At 38.2% G+C, this 23122-nt stretch overlaps 2 protein-coding genes across 2 annotated transcripts in view; one reads left to right on the top strand and one right to left on the bottom strand.

The window, feature by feature from the left end:
- The window catches only part of cntln (centlein, centrosomal protein), a 111471-nt gene extending 93535 nt beyond the window's left edge, over nucleotides 1-17936 (bottom strand). The window contains exons 1-9 of the mRNA XM_077604773.1: nucleotides 17792-17936; nucleotides 17561-17719; nucleotides 13083-13171; nucleotides 9176-9260; nucleotides 7326-7460; nucleotides 5072-5251; nucleotides 3312-3445; nucleotides 1375-1537; nucleotides 41-271 (exon numbers count right to left, since the gene is read on the bottom strand). Coding sequence (XP_077460899.1) covers nucleotides 41-271; nucleotides 1375-1537; nucleotides 3312-3445; nucleotides 5072-5251; nucleotides 7326-7460; nucleotides 9176-9260; nucleotides 13083-13171; nucleotides 17561-17641 — 1098 coding nt within the window. The 5' untranslated portion in view covers nucleotides 17642-17719; nucleotides 17792-17936. The remainder of the gene's footprint in view (nucleotides 1-40; nucleotides 272-1374; nucleotides 1538-3311; nucleotides 3446-5071; nucleotides 5252-7325; nucleotides 7461-9175; nucleotides 9261-13082; nucleotides 13172-17560; nucleotides 17720-17791) is intronic.
- bnc2 (basonuclin zinc finger protein 2) overlaps nucleotides 17328-23122 on the top strand; it is a 187370-nt gene continuing 181575 nt past the window's right edge. The window contains exons 1-2 of the mRNA XM_077604763.1: nucleotides 17328-17747; nucleotides 19235-19441. The gene's annotated coding sequence lies outside the window, so the exon portion shown is untranslated. The remainder of the gene's footprint in view (nucleotides 17748-19234; nucleotides 19442-23122) is intronic.

Raw genomic sequence — 23122 nt, 5'->3', positions numbered from 1 at the left:
TAGACCAAAAAAAAATCTGAATTAGGTGTTGAACTCTTACCTTTAAGTTGGTTTGTCTGTTGTTTGAGAAACAAAGTGCTGTTTTTTGCTGCTGCTTTGGTGATTCCTCCCGTTTCTCCTGTTGTTGTTTTTGTTGTTGCAGTTGGGCTTGCAGTTGCAATATCTCCTTCTCTTTCTGGGCCAACTGGCTGCTCAACTCCTGGTGGCTCTTCCTCAGCGTAGCCTCACTTGTCATGAGGCTCTGGTAGCATTGGCTCAACTCGCTATACAGCTGTCAAACACATGTGAATCACTTCGTTAAAGGAGCATAATATCACTTGGCACTTTCCTTTTTCATTAAAAAGCATGTACCATATTTTGCCGTTTAATATACCCGGGTATATTACATGATTTTTGCTTTTTTGAGCCTCCCGTTTGTGCGCCATTTAATATACCCCCGCCATTTAATATACTAAACGGCAACTCCGCTTTTTTGGGCAAGATTTGTATGGTGTTTATGGGGGCATAATTATAGATACTTAAGTTCATTAAAATTCCAAGTCAGACTTTATTCAGCAGTAAGTAGTTTTAACCTGAGCAGTAAGTAGTTTTAGTCTGCAAAACGTTCATGCACCCCACCACGGCATAAAGAGTGCGTAGTGGATGGTACCTTCCCGTTTGTGCGCCATTTAATATACCCCTGCCGTTTAATATATTAAATGGGGGGTTATATTAAACAGCAAAATACAGTAGTGTTAGTGTTAGAGTGTTGTTGTTAGTGTTAGAGCAAGGGTGTCAGACTCGGGTGGGTTCGTGGGCCGCGTTAACGTCAACTCGATTTCATGTGGGCCGGACCATTTTAGATATAATATTTAGATTTTTTTTTTTTATAAATGGATTAAAAGAACTGTATTAAAAGCCCTGAATATTCATTTTTTATAGATCTAAAACAATGTTTATTTTAGCTTTTTTAAATATATTTTTCGATTTTACAAAATGATTTTTGAACTAAAAACAGAAAAAATGGATTTAAAAAATGACAATTATTGATTGAAAAGGGGGAAAATCAGGAAATTTAATATACATCTATACTCCTCATTTTAATTTGATCCTAAAACAGAAAGTCGGCACTCATGATTTACTTTCCCGTGCCACACAAAATGATGCGGCGGGCTAGATTTGGCCCCCGGGCCGCCAGTTTGACACTAGTGGCGTAGTGGATCGTACCTTACCGTTTGTGCGCCATTTAATATACCCCTGCCGTTTAATATAGCCGGGTATATTAAACAGCAAAATACGGTACTTTGAGAAATACCTCCAACATGTTTCTCATTGGTTAAACCGAGATCTTCCCATGTTAAAAGTCAATTTTACCACATGGAGTTCTGGAAATACCTTCTGACAGGAAGTGTTGTCGGCGGCATGGGCCTCATCCTGGTTCCTCAGAATTCTCTGCGTGTCCACGTTGAGTCCCTCTAGCTCCTTGATCAGTTGGCTCTGCGCCTCGGCGTGCTCCGTGCTGCGTTTGTACGACGTCTGCACTTCTGCCAACTCGCACCTGAGGGCGGCGCCCGCCGCGTGACGCAAATTAATTTCGGCGCATCGCTGTGACCGATAAAGTACGGATAATGCGGATCAATTCCCCGAGTTCCTGCGGAATTACAAGCGGAAAGTGCTCCTCTAACGCGCCGAGCCGTCGTTAATCACCGAGCTAAAACCTTGAGAGGCCTTCGCCGGCGCCTCTCCGAATGTGACTGACACATCAGAGCGCAGCAGCCATTAAAACAGAAAAGTAGTTTAAAAAAAAAAAGGCTTGAGATTACCTCTAAGGCTTCTAAAGGTTCCCAGAGTTTTTATCATATCGACTACAGCTTAGGCAAAGCCTGGCCCGTTTCCCTTTTCACCCTCCTTTAAAGCGCATCCACTACGCGAGGCTTACCGAGTGGCTTTAGGTGAGCTGTGCTCGGAAATATCAGTGTCACCCCCAAGCCTTGACACTAAAAGCAATGTACTTGACACTATCCAAATGCACGGAGCCTTTCATTTAGGCTCGCGCTGGCTAGAAAAAGTCAACTACAGTGGTACCTCGACATACGAGAAGTTCGAGATCTGAGTAAAATTTTCAGGCAAATATTTATCTTGACATACGAGACAAATTTTGATATACCAGCAGACAGCGGACGCGAGATGCTGCTCATAAGAACATCATGGCCACTGTCTCTCTGGTCGCAACTCCCTCTTTGTAATGTCTCTGCGAGCACTGGGCAGAGCAGTGCATTTTTTCAGTGTTTTTTTTTCCCGTTAGTCATTGCGAATGGCGAAGCGATCGCTAATACGAGTTATATATGTATACTACTCGTTGGCAAGTGGACGTGCATTATCCTATTGTGAGGACATTTGTGTGCATCATTTTCGGAATATTTTGAAGGGAATACAAAAGCAAACTACCATTGATAGGTTGCATCTGAAAGTCAGGGTGGAGGCGGGGCCAATAGAGCCAACCCAGCCGGGAGAAGAAAGGTATCAAAATTGAAAACAAAATTAGAATTAAGTTTAGTGTAAGGTTAGATAAAATTTATTTTTGGGTGTGTCTGCATTGTAATCCAAGTTCATTTAATTTTGTTTATGTTATGAGCGCGTTGCCATGCAAAAAGTCTGATTTTAGTACAATTAAACACATTTTAGTAGTATTAAACCACTAGTTATTTGTTACTTTGTTAATAGATGGCGAATTAGAACAACTAAAAATGTTTTCCAATCCTATATCCTGTTTTAGTTTTTTTTTGGGAACAAATTAATTTGTTTTTAGTTCATTTCAATGGGAAACGTTCGTTTGAGTTACGAGAAAATCGACATACGAGCTCAGTCCCGGAACGAATCAAGCTCGTATCTCGAGGTACCACTGTACGCCTCATCTGCATCATTTTCTCCCTTTTCTGTTCGATTCAACTTATTTTTGAGTGTGTCTGCATCGTAATCCAAGTTCATTTCAATTTGTTTATGTTATGTTACGAGCGCATTGCCATGCAAAAAGTCTGATTTTAGTACTATTAAACACATTTTAGTACTATTAAACCACTAGTTATTTGATACTTTGTTAATAGATGGCCAATTAGAACAAATAAAACATTTTTTCTAATCCGATATCCTGTTTTTGGTGTTTTTTCAGAGGGTTTGAACAAATTAATTTGTATTTAGTTCATTTCAATGGGAAACGTTCATTTGAATTACGATAATATCGACATACGAGCTCAGTCCCGGAACGAATTAAGCTCGTATCTCGAGGTACCACTGTATTTCTATCTCATGAGTATTGTGGGGTGTCATCTTACCTGAGTTTATGAAGCTGATCCTCTTTTGTTGCCACCTCCTGTTCTTTGATGGAGATGCAAGCTGCCAGGGTGCTGTTACGGCTCTGAATTTTGGATACCTCATGCTGGGTGCTGCGGACTTCTTCCTCAAGTTCCTGGTTAGGAATGATTTTATTGTAAGTTTTTTTTATTTGTAAAAAACTGCTAAATAAATTCGTAATTATGTATGATCAAGGGGAAGAAACAGAGAACAAAAGCAAACCATTAAAAGATTTTATAACTTGGCACTAAGAACAAAACCATATTATGGAAAACATGTTTCACAGGAATCAAATAGTCATTACATACCTGGCAACCTCGGCCAATTGCTGCCCTGATTAATGATTGCAATTCCCCTTATTAAGCAATTTAAAAAAATGCAACATGGCACATATTTACTCACATAGGGCGCACTTAAAAGTCTAAAATTTTCTCCAAAATGGACGGGGTGCCCAATCAGTATGCACTAAATTCAAGATTGTGTAGATGTCGCTGTATGACACTGACAGCTTGACTTTATGGGTATGGGTACATTGCTTGCTGACGTGCTATATTTATAGTGAAAAGGCAGACATGTGAAAGGGCATTGCAAATGCGCATATCATGATTAAAGCATGACAATATTAACAATCGACGATAACATTTTCTTCTGCTACGGTGACCGACACGACCCGAATTAGAGCCGAAATGGGTAAAACGAGATCGGTTTTACAAAAAAACGTACTTCCATACAAGTTGTTATGGCGTACAGAATTTAAAATGACGTCTAAAATCGGGAAAAACGTATAAATTGACAGGTATGCGTTATGAAAAATGTGTCTGTGTGTATTCAGAACGTGTCCAATTTTACAGTTCACTACACTTTATTTACGGTACTGTATGTTGAATCAATGATTCATTCATTTCTTTTCCGTACCGTGTATCCTCACAAGGGGTGCTGGAGTCTATCCCAGCTAACCATGGGCAGGGTACACCTTGAATTAGTACCAACCAATCATACTTGCGGACAATTTAGAGCAAGGGTGTCAGACTCGGGTTGGTTCGCGGGCTGCTTTTACGTCAATTTGATTTCATGTGGCCCGGACCGTTTTAGATATAATATTTAGATACTATTTTTTTTTATAAATGGATTAAAAGAACTGGATCAAAAGTCTTGAATATTCCGTTTTTTATAGATCTAAAACAATGTTTATTTTAGCTTTTTTTAAATCTATTTTTAGATTTTACAAAATGATTTTTGAACTAAAAACACAGAAAAAAATGGATAAAAAATGACAATTATTGATTTAAAAGGGGGAAAATCAGGAAATTTAATATACATCTATACTCTTCATTTTAATTTGATCCTAAAACAGAAAGTCGGCACTCATGATTTACATTCCCCGGGCCACACAAAATGATCCGGCGGGCCAGATTTGGCCCCGGGGCCGCCACTTTGACACGTGATTTAGAGAGTTTGACCAGACTACCGTGCATGTTTTTAGGACGAGAGCGCAAACTCCAAAAAGGAACCCACTGGTGATTGAACCCTCGATCTCAGGACTGAGCAAGGCTACTCCATCCACCAAAATAGGTAACTTCCTATCAAAAACACCTCTCCATAATCCACAAACTGTGTTGCTTTGCTGCTGTGATTGTTTTTTTCCGATGTTAGAGAGGCAAAGGATCAGAGATGTCAAGGTGCACCAAAGAAACGGACGCCACAGAGGACACAAGGACCATCCTGTGTGTGTTATTCAAACCTTGACTCTGGCCTGAGAAGCCTCCCTCTGGTCACGGTGGTGCTTGGCCTGCTTCTGGTTCTCCTCCAGGTCAGCTCGCAGGGCGACACAGCGGGATGTTAATCCCCCTTTCTCCTCCTCGAGTGCACGCGCTGCCTGCTGCGCCTCCTCCTCTTTCCTCCCACACTCCGTCTTCAATTCCTGGACGAGGATGAGGGAGGTGTGCGTGTCAGGAGGCGAGGTCGAGAAGGGCCAAATAAACAATAGCGCAAGAAAAACAAAAGTTATTACGGGGGAGGTTGCGCCATCCCCTGTGTTTGTATGACTGTTTGCTAAGTCAAAAAGTTCCGATCATCTTTTGCACTGCTGCCAGATCGCACACTTGTAAATGACATTTTATTGTTTTTTAAAATTCGGAGTGGTTAACCGCAAGGTATTTTTTAAGCTTACTCTCAGGTGCATTTTATTCCATTATAGAGCAGTAAATTTTTGGGAGGAAAGAAGATCATATTTAAAACCTCCAGACTACTGAGGGACTGTGCGGTAAATGCAGTCTCAGTTTGCAGATGGTCCCCACCTAGTGGACTTCGTACGTGTGGCTCCAGTTTTTTTAAACTAGGTCTACAATGTCTTGTGTGTCTTGTGTCTGTCTTGTTACTGCAACCAAGAAATTTCCCGAATACGGGATGAAATAAAGTTCTGTTTTAATCTAAATCAAATCTAAATCAAATCTAAATCAAATCTAAGTCAAATCTAAATCAAATCTAAATTAAATCAAATCTAAATTAAATCAAATCTAAATTAAATCAAATCTAAATTAAATCAAATCTAAATCCAAATCTAATCCTAAATCTAATCTAATCCTAAATCTAATCTAATCCTAAATCTAATCTAATCCTAAATCTAATCTAATCTAATCCTAAATCTAATCTAATCCTAAATCTAATCCTAAATCTAATCTAATCCTAAATCTAATCTAATCCTAAATCTAATCTAATCCTAAATCTAATCTAATCCTAAATCTAATCTAATCATAAATCTAAATTTATCCTAAATCTAATCTAATCCTAAATCTAATCTAATCCTAAATCTAATCCTAAATCTAATCTAATCCTAAATCTAATCTAATCCTAAATCTAATCTAATCCTAAATCTAATCTAATCCTAAATCTAATCTAATCCTAAATCTAAATTTATCCTAAATCTAATCTAATCCTAAATCTAATCTAATCTAATCCTAAATCTAATCTAATCCTAAATCTAATCCAATCCTAAATCTAATCCAATCCTAAATCTAATCCAATCCTAAATCCAATCCAATCCTAAATCCAATCCAATCCTAAATCCAATCTAATCCTAAATATAATCTAATCTAATCCTAAATCTAATCTAATCCTAAATCTAATCTAATCCAATCTAATTTATTAGCTGCCACTGATAGGAAAGGATCACTGCCATCCCTCCCAGTCCAAATGAATTTGACGCCTAAAGCTGTCAAAGGCACTGAAACATGCACAGCAAAATTCTATTTGTGCACATTGCGAACTTATTCTTTTACAATTATATCTATTCATAATACAAATATATAAATACGTTACAGATACCACATTTTACGGAATTATTTTCTTTAAACAAAAACGGAAGATGGCCCTTTAAAAGGTCAAACGGAGGCATGTGCTAATTTCCATTTATCAAGAGTTGAGATATGACTGGACCATTCTGAACAAAAAACTAATGATGTCAAGGGTCTGAACAACTATAACGAATATGTAATGATCGCCACGGCTTTCATATTTTGCCTTTTTTCTCCCCCCTTCTTATTTTGTCTCGGGAGATTCCCGCCCGATACACTTATTGGCCAAGGTCACCTGCGCTAGCCGGACACATGCAGGTATCTTTAGCGCTAATGAGAATGGCGCTGGCTGCAAGGCCCATTAGACTCCCTTTCTGATGCTGTCCTCCTGCCATTTCTCGCCGTGAGTCCGCACCAAAACTGCGAGAGGACCGTTCCGCTATCAATTAATCATAGGCAGGTCCTGTGCAACCATAATTAAGGGGAGGCCAAGCCGTAACACACTCTTTCCGCTCTCCTCCCTACTGACGGCATCATTAAGTATTAATCCGCAAGTTTCCAAAGGCCTTCATTTTTTTACCCTTAAGTATTCTCTGTTGTCCGTGGCATGATAAATGTGTTTTTTGGGAAGAAAGGCATTTTTTCTCGTGCACTGTTTAGAGCGACGAGAGGACTTGTCGCCGTGGAAATTGTTGGACAAACCTGAAGTTGAGCGCTCTTGTCGAGGAGTTGTTGACGCAAATCTTGCAGCTCGCTTTTCGTTAAAGAAGCTTGTGGGTCAATTGCAGGGCGTCTTTGGATAAGCTTGTTTACCTCTTGCTGCTTTTCTGACACTCTCTATTAACAGAAGAAAAAGGACAAATTATATGACGCACATCAATGCAATTGCAACTTCCTCATTCAAAAATAACATCTTTGAGTGACAAACTAACTGAAATATATTTTCCTTCTGATGTTAGTATAAGTAAAGATGGCCAAAATATTTGTATAAATGTGAGCTCACTGGTTGCTTCTTTCAATCTTAATTTGCTGAAACATAAACTATAGAGGATAGGTGTCAAAGTGATGGGCCGGGGGCCAAATCTGGACCCCGGCATCAATTTGTGCGGTCCGAGAAAGTAAATAATTTTCTGTTTTAGGATCAAATACAAATGAAGATTATATATATGTATTGTATTTCCTGATTTTCCCCTTTTTAAATCAATTATTGCCATTTTTGAGTTCAAAAATATTTTTGTAAAAAATATATAAAAATATTTTTTTCCACTTTAATATTGAACATAATGAAAAAAAATATTGTTTCCTTCTGAAATGAAAAACTAATTATTAAAAGACATTTTCCCTTACTAAGACAGAGCTCAAATAAACTTAATATTTAGGGATTTTGATCCAGTTCTTTTAATCCAATTTAAAAAAATTAAAAAATCTAAATGAATATTACATTTTCACGACTATGAGGCGCACTTAAGTCTTAAATTTTCTCCAAAATAGACAGGGCGCCTTATAATCCAGTGTGCTTTATATGTGGAAAAAAAATTAAAATGTGTCATTCATTGAGGGTGCGCCTTATAATGCGGTGCGCCTTATAGTCGTGAAAATACGGTATATCTAAAATGGTCCGGCCCACAAGTGGCAAGTTAATGCGGCCCGCGAATCTATCCGAGTTTGACATCCTTGCTATAGAAAATGGATAAAAAGTGCAACATAAACATACACAATATATATATTTAAAAATGTTTAATCAAATGAACTGCACTGAAATAAATACAGCATCAATTACCTTGCATTCGTTAGCAACGAGCAGCTAACTAAAACTAGCTAACTCATTTCAATTGAAGCCCCATTGAATATACTGGGCTACATTTAAATATACCAGCCTTGTTAGCAATATTTTTTTCTGAATCATGCCAAGGTTGTTACCAAACATAATTTTTGTCACTTGACCGATTCTTTAAGCATTTGTCACCTGATAAAAAGATTTAACAGCCTAAACGTGTCATTTCCATCTCCATAGAAAGGAGTTAATACATAGTCGTTTCTTTCTAGGGATTTTTTTTTACGTTTGCTAAGCTCCCAGCAAGCTACAATGTCACTGAAACGTTACAAACCCAGATTTCATGCTATCTTCACGGCAGCTTTTATGGTCCTTCTGGCCTTTTTTTCCGCTCTTTAGAATTGTCTGCTAATCCACTACCTTATGTGAGCGTGCACTGGTCTCAAATAACACGCTGCTCTGGGATGCAATTAATTGCCACGATGGAGGAAATGGATCTGATCCGTCCACATCGTGGATTTAGGCGCTCCTCGCTACTTCCAGATTGCCGTGCTAAGAGCACCCGAGCGGGGGAGCTTTAATAGAGATTTAGACGCGGGACCGTCAAATAAATTCAAACGTTGATAATGAGGTCGACGTGAACAATTTTAACCCCGGTCGTGCTTAACTGGCCAGGGAGGAAGGATTGCTTTTGGAGGTCTAGGACAAAAGCTTCCCTGGATGCTTAACAATGTAAGCTTACGGCGTTTAAAAAAATAAAAATAAAGTAGTGCAGTACCAGTTCCAGATCCTTTATCTTGAAGTCTTTGGCCTGGAGGATCTCCAGAACCTTTCTGTCCTTCATTTCGCCTTTGTGCCGCTCACTGGAAGACAGAATGATGAGATATTTGCATGCGTACTGACTGACAACACAGATTATGTTCGGTAAAAGTGATGTTTCAAAGTTGGTTTGAAACGGACTATTATGGAGAAATGTAGCGAAATGGCAAAACACGGGCAGACTGGGCGGAACTAATAAGTCACGAAGCTCCCTTAGAACATTGTGAAGTGATCTCGTCAGGGTCTACTGGAGCACGAGACATAATGGAAGATCAACTTTTAGTTCCTTAACAAGTGGCTAGCTGTACAAACTTTAGCAAAGTAATACCTGACTCGAATAAAACCTGAAATTCCACCAAGATGTCAAAAATCCAGATAATTTCACCCATCTTGAAAGCCTATTTTAGAACTATCAAATAACAAAACGATGTTCAATAGAAGATCTGTCCATCGCCACAATGCTTATTTTGATTGTACAGTGGTACCTCGAGATACGAGCTTAATTCGTTCCGGGACGGAGCTCGTATGTCGATTTTCTCGTAACTCAAACAAAAGTTTCCCATAGAAATGAACTAAAGACAAATTAATTTGTTCCAACCCTCTGAAAAAACACCCAAAACAGGATACTGGATGGGAAAAAGATTTTTATTTGTTCTAATTTGCCATCTATTAACAAATTAACTAATAACTAGTGGTTTCATAGTACTAACATGTGTTTAATAGTAGAAAAATCAGACTTTTTGCACGGCAACGCGCTCGTAACATAACATAAACAAATTTAAATGAACTTGGAATATAATGCAGACACACTCAAAATAGGTTTAATCGAACCTTACACTAAACGTAATTCTAATTTTGTATTAAAGTTTGATACCTTTCTTCTCTTGGCTTGGCTTTATTGGCCCGCCTCCACCCTAAGTTTGAGATACAACCTATTGATGGTAGTTTGCTTTTGTATTCCCTTCAAAATATTCCGAAAATGATGCACACTAATGTCCTCACAATAGGATAATGTCCTCACAACAAGACCACTTGTCAACAAGTAGTATATAAATTTTGTATTAGCGATCGCTTCACCATTCGCAATGACTAACAGGGAAAAAAAAACACTGGAAAAAATGCAACGCTCCGCCCAGTGCTCGCAGAGACATTACAAAGAGGGAGTTGCGACCAGAGAGACATTACACGAGGGAGTTGCGACCGGAAAGCGGCCATGATGTTCTTATGAGCAGCATCTCGCGTCCACTGTCTGCTCGTATATCAAAATGTGTCTCGTATCTCAAGATAAATATTTGCCCGAAATTTTAATCGTATCTCAAATTACTCGTATGTCGAGGTACCACTGTACACCTAGAAACGTTGCTCTATTATTTGATTCTATCTTTATTACATGTTGAATGAAACATTATCAGTAGCTTTCATCCAAAAGCTTTCCACCAACACCCGAGTGAACTTTCTTTCAGCCTCTGGCTTATCTCGAATCTCGTGAACTTCTAGGGAGACAAAAACAGCGCAGCAATTGGGGACGCGGTTCGTTTCAACTCCTCGAGGCCACCAGGGCCCCCAAAACCAACCCCCCCGCCTCTCCTCCTCCGCAATCTACGTACTCCTACAACACCTCTCGTCTTCAAGGCGTCTCTTTTGCCTCTTCTGATCAGCCTTCTCCCTCGACAGACACTGAAATAAGTATCCGGGAGGTCCCCGGAGGTAGAAGATGGAACGCGAGCTGCCCTAGCTACATCTCCTGGTGCGTCGGGGCTGCGCTCGCCGCATTCCCCCGCAAAGCAACCAATCACGGCGGCAAAAAAAATCCACACGGGCGAGAAGGAGGGGGCTCCCGGTGGGAACCTGCGCTTGACTGGAGTCGACACAATTACCATGTCAATATCCTCCTGCGCATCAGGTGATACTGTATACACGCACGACGATCTCTGGGTGGATGTTCCCTCGGCGGTCTCGGCGGAGCAGCACACTTTGATGGGTTTCCTAAGGGGATGTGAGCTAACTGAGGAGGATGTTGGGGAAGAAAAAAAAACAGGAGGCACCTGTATTGAGGAAGTCTCTCTATGTGAGGTTTATTTTTTACTCGTGTTGTTTGGTAACTGCTAACAACTCTCAGGTATAGTTGACAATGAGGACCTATGGTTATCTTAAGCAAGGGTGTCAGACTCGGGTTGGTTCGCGGGCCGCTTTAACGTCAACTTGATTTCACGTGGGCTGGACCATTTTAGATATAATATTTAGATTTTTTTTTTAATAAATGGATTAAAAGAACTGGATTAAAAGCCCTAATATTCAGTTTTTTATAGATCTAAAACAATGTTTATTTGAGGTTTTTTTAAATATATTTTTTGATTTTACAAAATGATTTTTGAACTAAAAACACAGAAAAATTTAATACAAAAATTACAATTATTGATTTAAAAGGGGAAAAATCAGGAAATGTAATATACATCTATACTCTTCATTTCAATTTGATCCTAAAACAGAAAGTCGGCACTCATCATTTACTTTCCCGGGCCACACAAAATGATGCGGCGGGCCATATTTGCCCCCCGGGCCGCCACTTTGACACATGTGCTCTATAGCAAGGGTGTCAAACTGGGATAAATTTGCGGGCCGCATTAACGTGACACTTGTGGGCCGGACCATTTTAGATATATAAAACAGATTTTTTTTAATTGGATTAAAAAAAGAACTGGATCAAAAGCCCTAAATATTCAGTCTATTTTGGAGAAAATTTAAGACTTTTAAGTGCACCTTATAGTCGTGAAAATACAGTAATTATATTTGAACAGGCCCCATAAACCGATATTTTTTTTAGTGATAAACCAACTGAAAATGAAGCCCCCAAAAATTCATTTAGTTCATATCCTATGTTCTGGAACTAAACAGGAATCCAAATTAATTCATTTTCCATACCACTTATATTGACAAGGATCGCGGGGGTGCTGGAGCCTATCCCAGCAAACTGTGAACAGCAGGCGGGGGACCCCCCAAATTGGTTGCCAGCAAATCAGAGCACACTGAGACAAACAACCAGGCACAAACATCCTTAGGAACAATTTATAGCAGAAAACTTCATTCATTCAGTGTCAGATTTCCCAGATAAAATGTTGATGGCAGCGTACAAGTTAAAAAAAACGGAATGTCGCCGCTTTCCAGTGTAAATGCACCCTAAAAATTCCACAGTAGCTCCAGAAACAAGAGCCAAAAAAGATGTTAAACCACATCCAAACACGCCAAAATCAAGGTATTCAATGTGCTTTGGAGTAGATGACTTCTTTATAGAGAAGAAAAATGTAAACTTTCAAAAAATAAGATCCCGAAAAGTCAAAAGGTGCGCGGCTTGCTTTAGAAGTGGCGTGCCTAGGCGTATCTGTGCCAAAAACTCCCGCCCTTGGATCTTTTCCGAACAGGAACGTACCCCAAGACAGAATCCTTCTATATTAGATTACATCCATACACACGGGTATTGTCAAAAAAAAACTGTCCATATTTCATCTCTTGTGAACATTCCCATGCCACTGATCTTTGTGTGGCTTAGCCACTCTGTGAAAAAGGTCATATTCAATCTCAATTTATCCGTTAAAGACGGCGTGTTGGCAGGGGTCTTTCAACGGTCCACAACGGGAGCCGTGTAAGAGTGTTTTCATTAAAAAAGTTTCCATGGCTGAACCGCGATGTGGAGGATAACGGGGCTTAAATCGGCATCTGCGGCAAATTCCGTCCTAACCCCAGTAGAACGGCCAAGGTGCCTTACGTCCAACGAGCGACTTTCGCGCTTATCTCGCAGCGCCGGAGAGGTTAAAAAAAAGAAAAAAATAACATACAGGTGTGGGGGTTTAACAAATGCATTTACTCACCGCTCAATGACCAGGCTCACGGCTTGGGTCAGATCTGGATGTTCCACTTGGAGTCGTTTCCAAAGGGACCACACAAAGTCTTTATCAGCCTGAGAAAAATAGAAGTGGGTTCAGTTATTCCTAATTGGCTTGAAATGGCATACCTCTGCTTTCATGTTAATTTAATTTATGCACAAACAGAGGAAATGGTGCTAATTTAAAAAGTATTCAGTGTATTTTCTCGCATATAAGCCGCGTCTGCGTATAAGCCGCACCCTTAAAATGGCCTAAAAATCGTTGAATTACACAATATAAAAAGTATTCACCGTATTTTGTCGCATAAAGGCCGCGTCCGCGTATAAGCCGTACCCTTAAAATTGCCTTAAAATCGTTGAATTTTACTTTTTTTTTTTTGAATTTCATTCAGAGACATTCATTTATTTTGTTTAGCAGTTTGGTGCGTGTCAAGTCTATTCATGCGCATATAAGCCGTACCCTTAAAATCGTTGAATTTTACAATTTCCATCGTATAAGACACGTGTCAAAGTGGTGGCCCGGGGGCCAAATCTGGCCCACCGCATCATTTTGTGTGGCCCGGGAAAGTAAATGATGAGTGCCGACTTTCTGTTTTAGGATCAAATTAAAATGAAGAGTATAGATGTATGTTAAATTTCCTGATTTTCCCCCTTTTAAATCAATAAATACAATTTTGTCATCCATGTTTTTCTTTGTTTTTAGTTCAAAAATCATTATGTAAACTCTAAAAATATATTTAAAAAAAGCTAAATAAACATTGTTTTTTATCTATAAAAAACTGAACATTCAGGGCTTTTAATCCATTTATTAAAAAAATATAAATATTATATCTAAAATGGTCCGGCCCACGTGAAATCGAGTTGACGTTAAAGCGGCCCACGAACCAACCCGAGTTTGACACCCCTGACCTAGACCTTTGGTCGTGACCTCCAACATGGCTATAATTATTCAACAACATCATGTGACATCCAAGAGCACATAATTTTCAATTAAAAACAAAATCAAATTTGTCATAAAATACACTTACAAAGTTGTCAACATCAACACGAACATTGACATGACAACAGCTAACAGCAACCATTTTTTTCTTCCAGTTTTAACACTAAATCAACAATTTCCCTTGGCTTATCTCCAATAAGGACACCAGCAAAACATCTCGTCTTTCTTTGGCTTTAAAAAACAAAAATGAAGAGGAATTGCTGATGACATTAGCATAGCGGGGAAAAGAGGAGTCGATCAATAATTGAAGACATCTTGTACAAAATCATTTTTTGATCGGCCCGAATCAGTCGTGAGCGTCTCCGAACGCACGCGTCTGGGACGTGACCTTCGACTCAAGGGGAGTTTGCATTGGCACTCGTCCTGATCAACTATTTATGACCGGCGAGGAGGGGCTGGCATCCATTTTGATAGCGAGTATGCCGTTTCTTCATTAATCAAGCCCTCTCCAAATCTGTTTTTCAGCGCCAAAGAAACTCCAAACTGATGACAGAGTGAGTCATCCTCAAGTCGACCAATCCGAGCAGCCCCTGATACATTTCCAATTCAAATTGTCTCTAGAGTTTTAATTTTTTTCCAAAGCTGCATTTCATTTAATGAGGGACATCTAAAAAAAAAAAAAAAAAAAAGAAAACTACATTTCTGACATTAAAAGACCGAATTATGCCAAATCGACTTGATATAAAATTATCTGATAAATTATGTTCACATCATCACAAGATAAAAGTCATCCCTCCCACTGGAATCCACTGGTCTCCAATTAGTACATGAATTTTAGCCCCCCGTCTCAAAAGTGTCTCATCAATTATTTAGCCAAATGGCAGAGCGGACCTTGATGAGACCGTGAGGAGAACGTATAAAATAGAAGGACTGTCAGACGGTACTTTTTTATTTATTTTTTTGCTTGCATCCGGGTGGTGATGATGATCCCTTAAATTCCTGCAATGCAGCTAAAGTTAAGTAGCAACGGATAACTTTAGACAGCCGGCTGTTTTGGTCAGGACCCTCATCAGTGCGTGTTTAAACATGTGTTGAATGTGCGTTTGATGGCCGGATGAATTATTCATTTTTCATGTTAAGAAAGCGAAAGACCACGGGCCAAACATGAGCCACTGGAATCCAGCCACACATAGTAATTAAATTAGCATGGGTCTAGCAGGAGCACTTGCTGGCTGACAGATGGGCGCCTTTGTAGTTAATGGCTGTCCCCGAGTACATCTTGCCAGAGACTTAAGACATCACTGCTGTTCAAATGGCAATATTTAAATGCTACGCTACGGAACTAAAGCCTCGCCAATTAGACGGTCCGTAGCTCTGATCTCGCGGAGGATGGGACCACCAAGGATGGCGTGAAAGGCAGTTCGTATTAGGGGGAGCAAGAATATCAGTGGGATGAGGACCGTGTCCATATTTCCTGTTTGTCCATATTAAAAAAAATATTATGTACTATATATAGAGCTAGTGATGTCCTGATTTGATAGTCGGTATCGGTATTTAATTAGGGCTATTTTTGCAGTATGGGATTTTGTCACAAGATCTGATAAAGCACAGGTGTCAAAGTGGCGGCCCGGGGGCCAAATCTGGCCCGCCGCATAATTTTGTGTGGCCCAGGAAAGTAAATCATGAGTGCCGACTTACTGTTTTAGGATCAAATTAAAATGATAGATACAGATGTATATTATATTTCCTGATTTTCCCTCTTTTAAATCAATATTTGCAATTTTTAATCAATGTGTTTTTAGTTCAAAAATCATTTGGTAAAATCTAAGAATATATAAAAATATTTTCTGTTTTCCACTTTAATATATTATAAAGAAAAAAATGGTTTCCTTTTGCAATGAAAAACAAATGATTAAATAAATGATTTTCCCTTACTATGAAAAAAAAGGTTAAATTAAAATTGTATTAGATCTATTAAAAAATTGAATATTTTGGTCTTTTAATCCAGTTCTTTAAATCCATTTATAAAAAAAAAATCTAAATATTATATCTAAAATGGTCCGGCCCACATCAAATCGAGTTGACGTTAATGCGGCCCGCGAACCAACCCAAGTCTGACACCCTTGTGATAAATTAAAAAATATATACCATATATACATATATCTAGCAGCATTGAATTTCCCCTAAAGGGATTTTGATCAGTACAAAAAATTAAATCCCTAAATTAAAATGAATCAATGCAATGCAAAACGGGAAATTTTACTTTCCTGCCCAAAATATTTAATTGCCTTCTTAATAATGCAAAAATCAATTTCTTCAATTAAAGTGAAATGTGAATGTGAAATATCTAGTGCAAGGTGTCAGACTCGGGTTGGTTCGCGGGCCGCTTTAACGACAACTTGATTTCACGTGGGCCGGACCATTATATATATATATTTCTATATTTCTATATATCTATATATCGATATATATCTATATATCTATATATATATCTATATATATATATATCTATATATATCTATATATATATCTATATATCTATATATCTATATATATATATATATATATATTTATATATATATATATATATATATATATATATATATATATATATATATATATATATATATATATATATATATATATATATATATATATATATTAAAAGAACTGGAATAAAATCCCTGAATATTCAGTTTTATTATAGATCTAAAACAATGTTTATTTTAGCTTTTTTAATATATTTTTAGATTTGACAAAATGATTTTTGAACTAAAAACACAGAAAAAATGGATTAGAAAATGACAATTATTGATTTAAAAGGGGGAAAATCAGGAATATTTAATATACATCTATACTCTTCATTTTAATTTGGTCCTAAAACAGAAAGTCGGCACTCATGATTTACTTTCCCGGGCCACACAAAATGATGTGGCGGGCCAGATTTGGCCCCCAGGCCGCCACTTTGACACATGTGATCTAGTGTATTCATTTTCATGTGATTAACTCATACAGTGACGTTGAGGAACGTCAAACAACGTGGCTCTTTTCATCTTCCTATTTAAATGACTTAGCCACTAATAGAAATAATTAATAATAGTTTGAACAAAGAGCAACTTCAAACGGATTGGACGTCTATTTTTGTCATTGGAACGCAGGTTTCAGAAGTTAACTAAATGTCAGGTACACATTCGGTAAGTGACGCGCCACCTAGTGGTGAGGATACATTGAAAACCCAGTTCCTCATTAACAACCACCTGTGTGCATTTGATTCGAAATGAGCAACACGTGATAGCGTCGTTGCATTGAACCAACGTAGAAACAGGTTACGGTGCATCGTAGATAAAAAATACTACATTACTGTACTCGATTTACTTACGATTTACTTTGTTTATCGGCGTAAAAGATCGTGGCAGGCAGAACCACTTGTTTTTATTAGTTAGAAGTTTGTACACATTGCGTTTGGGCAATATTACCCTGTCCTTGAACGCATCTCGGGCATGCAGATCGTTTTTAAAACTTACCTGGCATTGCATTAACTCATCCGATAAACTCCGTACTTGGTCCTCCAGTGCTAAAATGCGAGAATCGTCCGTGGACGACATTGTAGTTGCAGATCTGTAGTTTCTCCTGCTACATTAGCACTTTCCACGATGGTGGAGAAGACACCGGAGCTAACCCTGCTAGTAAGAGAGATCGAGGATAAAAAAGGTACGTTTACTGAAAGTTTTTCTCTGAGGAAAGTTCGGTCTCACCTCTGAAGCTTTTTCCGGGACGAACACTTTTACTTTTAGACATTTATAATGTTAATTTCGGAAATCTGGAGCCATGCTGTCAGGACGCTCTTATTTTTTTCATTATTTTTCATGGCTTCCTCGTTTCAAACTAGCCCGCTGTTGCATGGCTACGTCATGAAAAGTGCGACGTTTTCACGACACTTTAGAACAACATATGGTACTGAGAAAAAGCATACATAGCAACGCAGTTGTTTTTAATTATTTGTTTCGTGTCATGAAAAATAACACTAATTGAAACTGCTGGTTGGTAGAAATAATAAAACCCAAGATAAATAATACATTAAGAAATGAAAACATATTTAAATTTAAATGGGCACTGCTTTGAAGCGAACTTTTCATTGGTAATATTATGTGTAACTGTTAATAACTCACCCACGACTAACAATAATTATGTACATAGTGTCTGTGGATACAGGTTTTGAAATATGAAAAAAACCCATAATGTTTTAAATTAAGTGTGCAGTGTGCCAGTTGTGTATTCTAGTTGGTTTGCATTATATATCCAGTTTTTTTGTTTTCCTTCATTTTTCCTTTTTAATAATTTGTTTTTGCATCTAAAAAAGTAAAGACTGTCAATGCATATTAAGCGATTCATTTTCTTTTTATTCACTATTTTTAGGCAAAATATATATAAATATTTTTGATCAGAAAAGCTAACATAACTTTATTTAAAGTGTGCCAGTAGTGTATGGTGGTGTTTGCATTATACATCTAGATTTTTTTGTTTTCCTTATTTTTTTCCCTTTTAATAATTTGTTTTTTCATTTAAAAAAAGTAAAAACTGTCAATGCATATTAAGCAATTTATTTTATTTTTATTCACTATTTTTAGGCAAAATATATATAAATATTTTCGATCAGAAAAGCATTTATTTAAAGTGTGCCAGTAGTGTATGGTGGTGGTGGTGTTTGCATTATACACCTAGATTTTTTTTCCCTTCATTTTTTCCCTTTTAATAATTTGTTTTTTTTTTCATCTAAAAAAAGTAAAGACTGTTTTGATGTCGATGCATATAAAGCAATTTATTTTCTTTTTATTCTCTATTTTTAGGCAAAACATATATAAATATTTTCGATCAGTAAACATAAATTTATTTAAAGTGTGCAGTGTGCCAGTAGTGTATTGTGATGTGTTTGCATTATATATCTAGATTTTTTTTGTTTTCCTTCATTTTTTCCTTTTTAATCATTTGTTTTTTTCATTTAAAAAAAAGACTGTCAATGCATATTAAGCAATTTATTTTCTTTTTATTCACAATTTATTTAGGTATTTTTAAAATATTTTCGATAAATCATTAACTTTCAAAGGCGGTACAAAGTGATGTAGCAGACTATAAATGTCAATTTCAGACGAAACGTCTGTCACTTGAGCCGTTACTAAAAAACTTTGATTGCTCTGCAGGGTTTGCTCCGGTGTTGTCGGAGGAGGAGGAGGAGTGTACCCCCAATTGCGATCATGCAAATGCAACAGCTTGAAAAGTCCCCAAAGTACCCGACGACAAGCTCCGACGCTGTCTCGACACAGACAGGCGGCGCTAGGAGGAGAGGCACAAAAACGCGACACTCCGCGGAGAGTTGGGCTAAGCACTTCTCCGCCTGCCGCCTCAAGGTAAGCGGGGATACTGTCATGCATTAATGGCGTCTCCGGCTTTGATGCCGGGGAAACTGAGAGCTGCGCTCGATGACAAAAGCCACTTAGGAGCCACGCGTAACCAAAGGAACAGTGATTGTACAAAAGCCAGTTGGGATGTCAAGACTCACAGAATGTTTAGTAAAACATCCATCCCGTAGGGTAGAAACAAGACTAGAAGTGAGAGATGAAATCGCTCCAGTCACTGAGCGCAGCTTGATGCCTTTATCTCCCCAAATGGCCTTCGTTCTCAGTCATGGAACGTTATGTAATTAGGCCAGATTTAATACGCCAGTAAATGAAGATATTGCAAATCATGTAATGGTAAACCGCAGAATGCCGCGCCGCTTAAAGTTCAGGACTGACTTTTGGGCTTATCCCCTCAGGGGTCACCCCAGCGAAACAGTCGATCCGCATGATGGATTTGGCACAAGTTTTACGCCGGATGCCCTTCCTGACACAACCCGTACAAGTGGGAATCGAACCTGGGTCACCAGGGCATGTCTGAAAAGAGTGGGACACTTCTTAAAATATAAATGCAAATGTTTTGAATGTGTAAAGTTAAATACAACAGAACTGGATTTAGGCTGTAAGTTTTTAATCCACCTGTAGAGGAAACCAGTGGCGGTTCCTAGTGACGCCTTCAACAAAAACTATTTTATGGCTATAAAACCTCTACTGCAGCTAGAGCTGCGACACATAAAAAAAATCAATAATAACCTCATACAATTGAAATATTATTTAGGAATATAGCCATATTTTACTCACCAAAAATCCTTTTTAACTGTACACAATATCCATCCTCCTTTCTTTCTTCCTTATTTTCTATCGCCAGCGAAGCTAATGCTGAAAGTCGAGCCTGTCCTGTCGTATTTCTGGCATACGTTTTTATTCGATTTAGTGCTGAAAATGTTCGTTCCCGGTTGTGACAGGCCTGCTTGCTTTGGAGTTGTCCGACCTTTCTTAATGATGTCCATTTTTTTCTGGAAAAGTCCGTCTTGAAAATGGCTTGAAATCAACACAACAATATATTTGCTTGTGCAGCTTGCTCCAGATACACTTTGGTAGCTCTGGCTAGTCCACTCTATCACTAGCCAATCATAGTTGGTGAAAGCGATGACGTATCCCTACGACTGCGAGAAGGCCTTGGCGTCACCAAATAGAATTCTGATTGGTTAAAGCAACAGTCTTATCGACGCTTGTTTAATGCGGCGGAGCCTGCAGAACTGATTGTGAAGGCCTTGAGGCAGATTTCTGACCCTGGCAACAAATAATGGCTGAAATGTGATTGGTTAAATGCTTCAATATGAAAACACATCTGGTAGCAGTGCAACCAGGGGGGAAAAGCAATGAAAGGGAGCTGACAGACAATTTGGAATTATTTAATAAGTATTCATGGACAAAATATAATATGATTCCGATATTTCTTAGGCCAGCAGAGAACGCATTGAAGGCCCTGATGGCACACCACTGGAGTAAGCTTATGCACCACCAGTTGGACTGGTTCAAGACTTTTTCACCATATGCATTTAAGCATTGAGATTTTCTTGGATAGCAAATCAAAGTCAATTGTTATCAAGTGTTTAGTGTTTCTGAAATATTGATCACATATTTTTTTTCACAAGAATTCCCTTGAGCTTTATCACCCTACTTTTTCCCCTTTTCCACCGAGAAGACACGATCTCGCATGAACACTGCCGTCTTCCAAGTTCCCGTCATGTGAACATTTAGACGCATGTGATCATTTCCCACCATGAGCACCTTTTGTTTAACTGTTGACCTTCTGGCATGTTCACGAAAGCCATCATAAAAGAGGGATTGATCCATTTGAAGGCCACCTCCTTAAGGCAAAGGCACAGTATGTACTCTATATACACATGGATGTCACTTACCCACAGTCCCATGCAGTTCACCAATCTGGATAACTCCACTTAGTGTGGGAACAAGAGGTCTAAGCTTTTCCCCAGAGATCTTGTCCTTTTCTTGCTAAAAGGGTAAATTGCACTGAGGAGGTTGTGTTTAAAGTTCTTATTTCCCTCGAGTGGAGAAGAAAAGACCAAGGACTTGGGACATTGATTGCCCAATGTAAAGGTTGGCTGGGGGAAAAAGATAGAAGCGGGTGGAAAAAGTATTTTCGACATTCGTGTCTTAGTTTGGATATGGTAGATATTTAGCCATTTGTAGGACTGTGTCTTTGATAATGAAGCAGTTAATGTGTGGATTTCTGCAAGCTGACTAGCTTTTTGGCTCAGTAGGTCTTGGGGACGGTGCGACTGAGTCGTAATGTGCCGAGGAATGACTGATGGTTGTCCCAGGAGGTATCTGGTTCAATAGCTCATTATCATTACCATCATTTAGACCCACTGCTTGAATAATGAACAGTGTGGGACTTGTCACAGTCGCAAATAAACACACATTGTACGCTCATTTACTCATTAAATACTCGACCCTAAAATAAGACAAAAGCAGGTGTCAAAGTGGCGGCCCAGGGGCCATATCTGGCCAGCCGCATCATTTTGTGTGGCCCTGGAAAGTCAATCATGAGTGCCGACTTTCTGTTTTAGGATCAAATTAAAATTGAGTATAGATTTATATTACATTTTCTGATTTTTCCCCCTTTTAAATCAATAACTGTAATTTTTTAATCATTTTTTTCTGTGTTTTTAGTTCAAAAATCATTTTGTAAAATCTAAAAATATATTTAAAAAAAAGCTAAAATAAACATTGTTTTAGATCTATAAAAACTGAATATTCAGGGCTTTTAATCTAGTTCTTTTGATCCATTTATTAAAAAAAAAAAAATCTAAATATTATATCTAAAATGGTCCGGCCCACGTGAAATCAAGTTGACGTTAAACCGAGTCTGACACCCCTGCCATAAGGAATTAATTTTATTTTGACAGAGTTAATATCCCACAATGAAGTTGACATGTAATCTTATTTTTGGTACATTTTTTTAAGTGTGAATTGGCTCATTTGTTGCTTGAAATACAATTTTACTATTTTAGAGCTGATATTACAAAGAAAAAAATATTGTTTTAGCTCTGTAACTAATACATATACAATATTATATATAAGAATGTTAAAAAAATGACAGTATCTTCTTTTACATTCTATACACTTTAAATAGTTATTCCACAAAGCCAATATAATGCATAGGAAAGTCAATTGGGATTTAGGTGTACCTAATAATATGACCTGCAAGTTTACATTCACACAATATTGCACTTGTGGGCATTTGGTCCACTAACGAATATTTAATATCTCATTTAATTAGCAAAAGCCAAGCCCTCCAACTTGCAGGCATATGGTCTGCATTCTCCCACAGCCTTGGCCAAATTATGAATATGCATACGACGGGACCTCAGTAGCTCGTTAGCTCGTTAGCTGCCAATGAATTCAACGCAAACCGAATCCCACACCTATTTTTTTAGCCCTTGACCAAACACGCAAGTGGACCTTCGGGACGCTTGACTTGCTTGAAATGACTAACTTGGGAATCAGTTTACTTGGTACACCCTTTTCAATATAATGTATTCATAAACATAACCCATTAAGATTAAAGTGGGCTTTTTTTCCAACATTTTTTTTAATATTTGCTCTCTTTGGCGGTTAGTGGAATTTAAAATGAGGTCAATTCAATTGTATTGACGAATGTTT

The sequence above is a fragment of the Stigmatopora argus genome, chromosome 7 (assembly GCF_051989625.1).
Source record: "Stigmatopora argus isolate UIUO_Sarg chromosome 7, RoL_Sarg_1.0, whole genome shotgun sequence".
NCBI classification, from domain to species: domain Eukaryota; kingdom Metazoa; phylum Chordata; class Actinopteri; order Syngnathiformes; family Syngnathidae; genus Stigmatopora; species Stigmatopora argus.
This window is presented reverse-complemented; position numbering and strand designations above follow the sequence as displayed.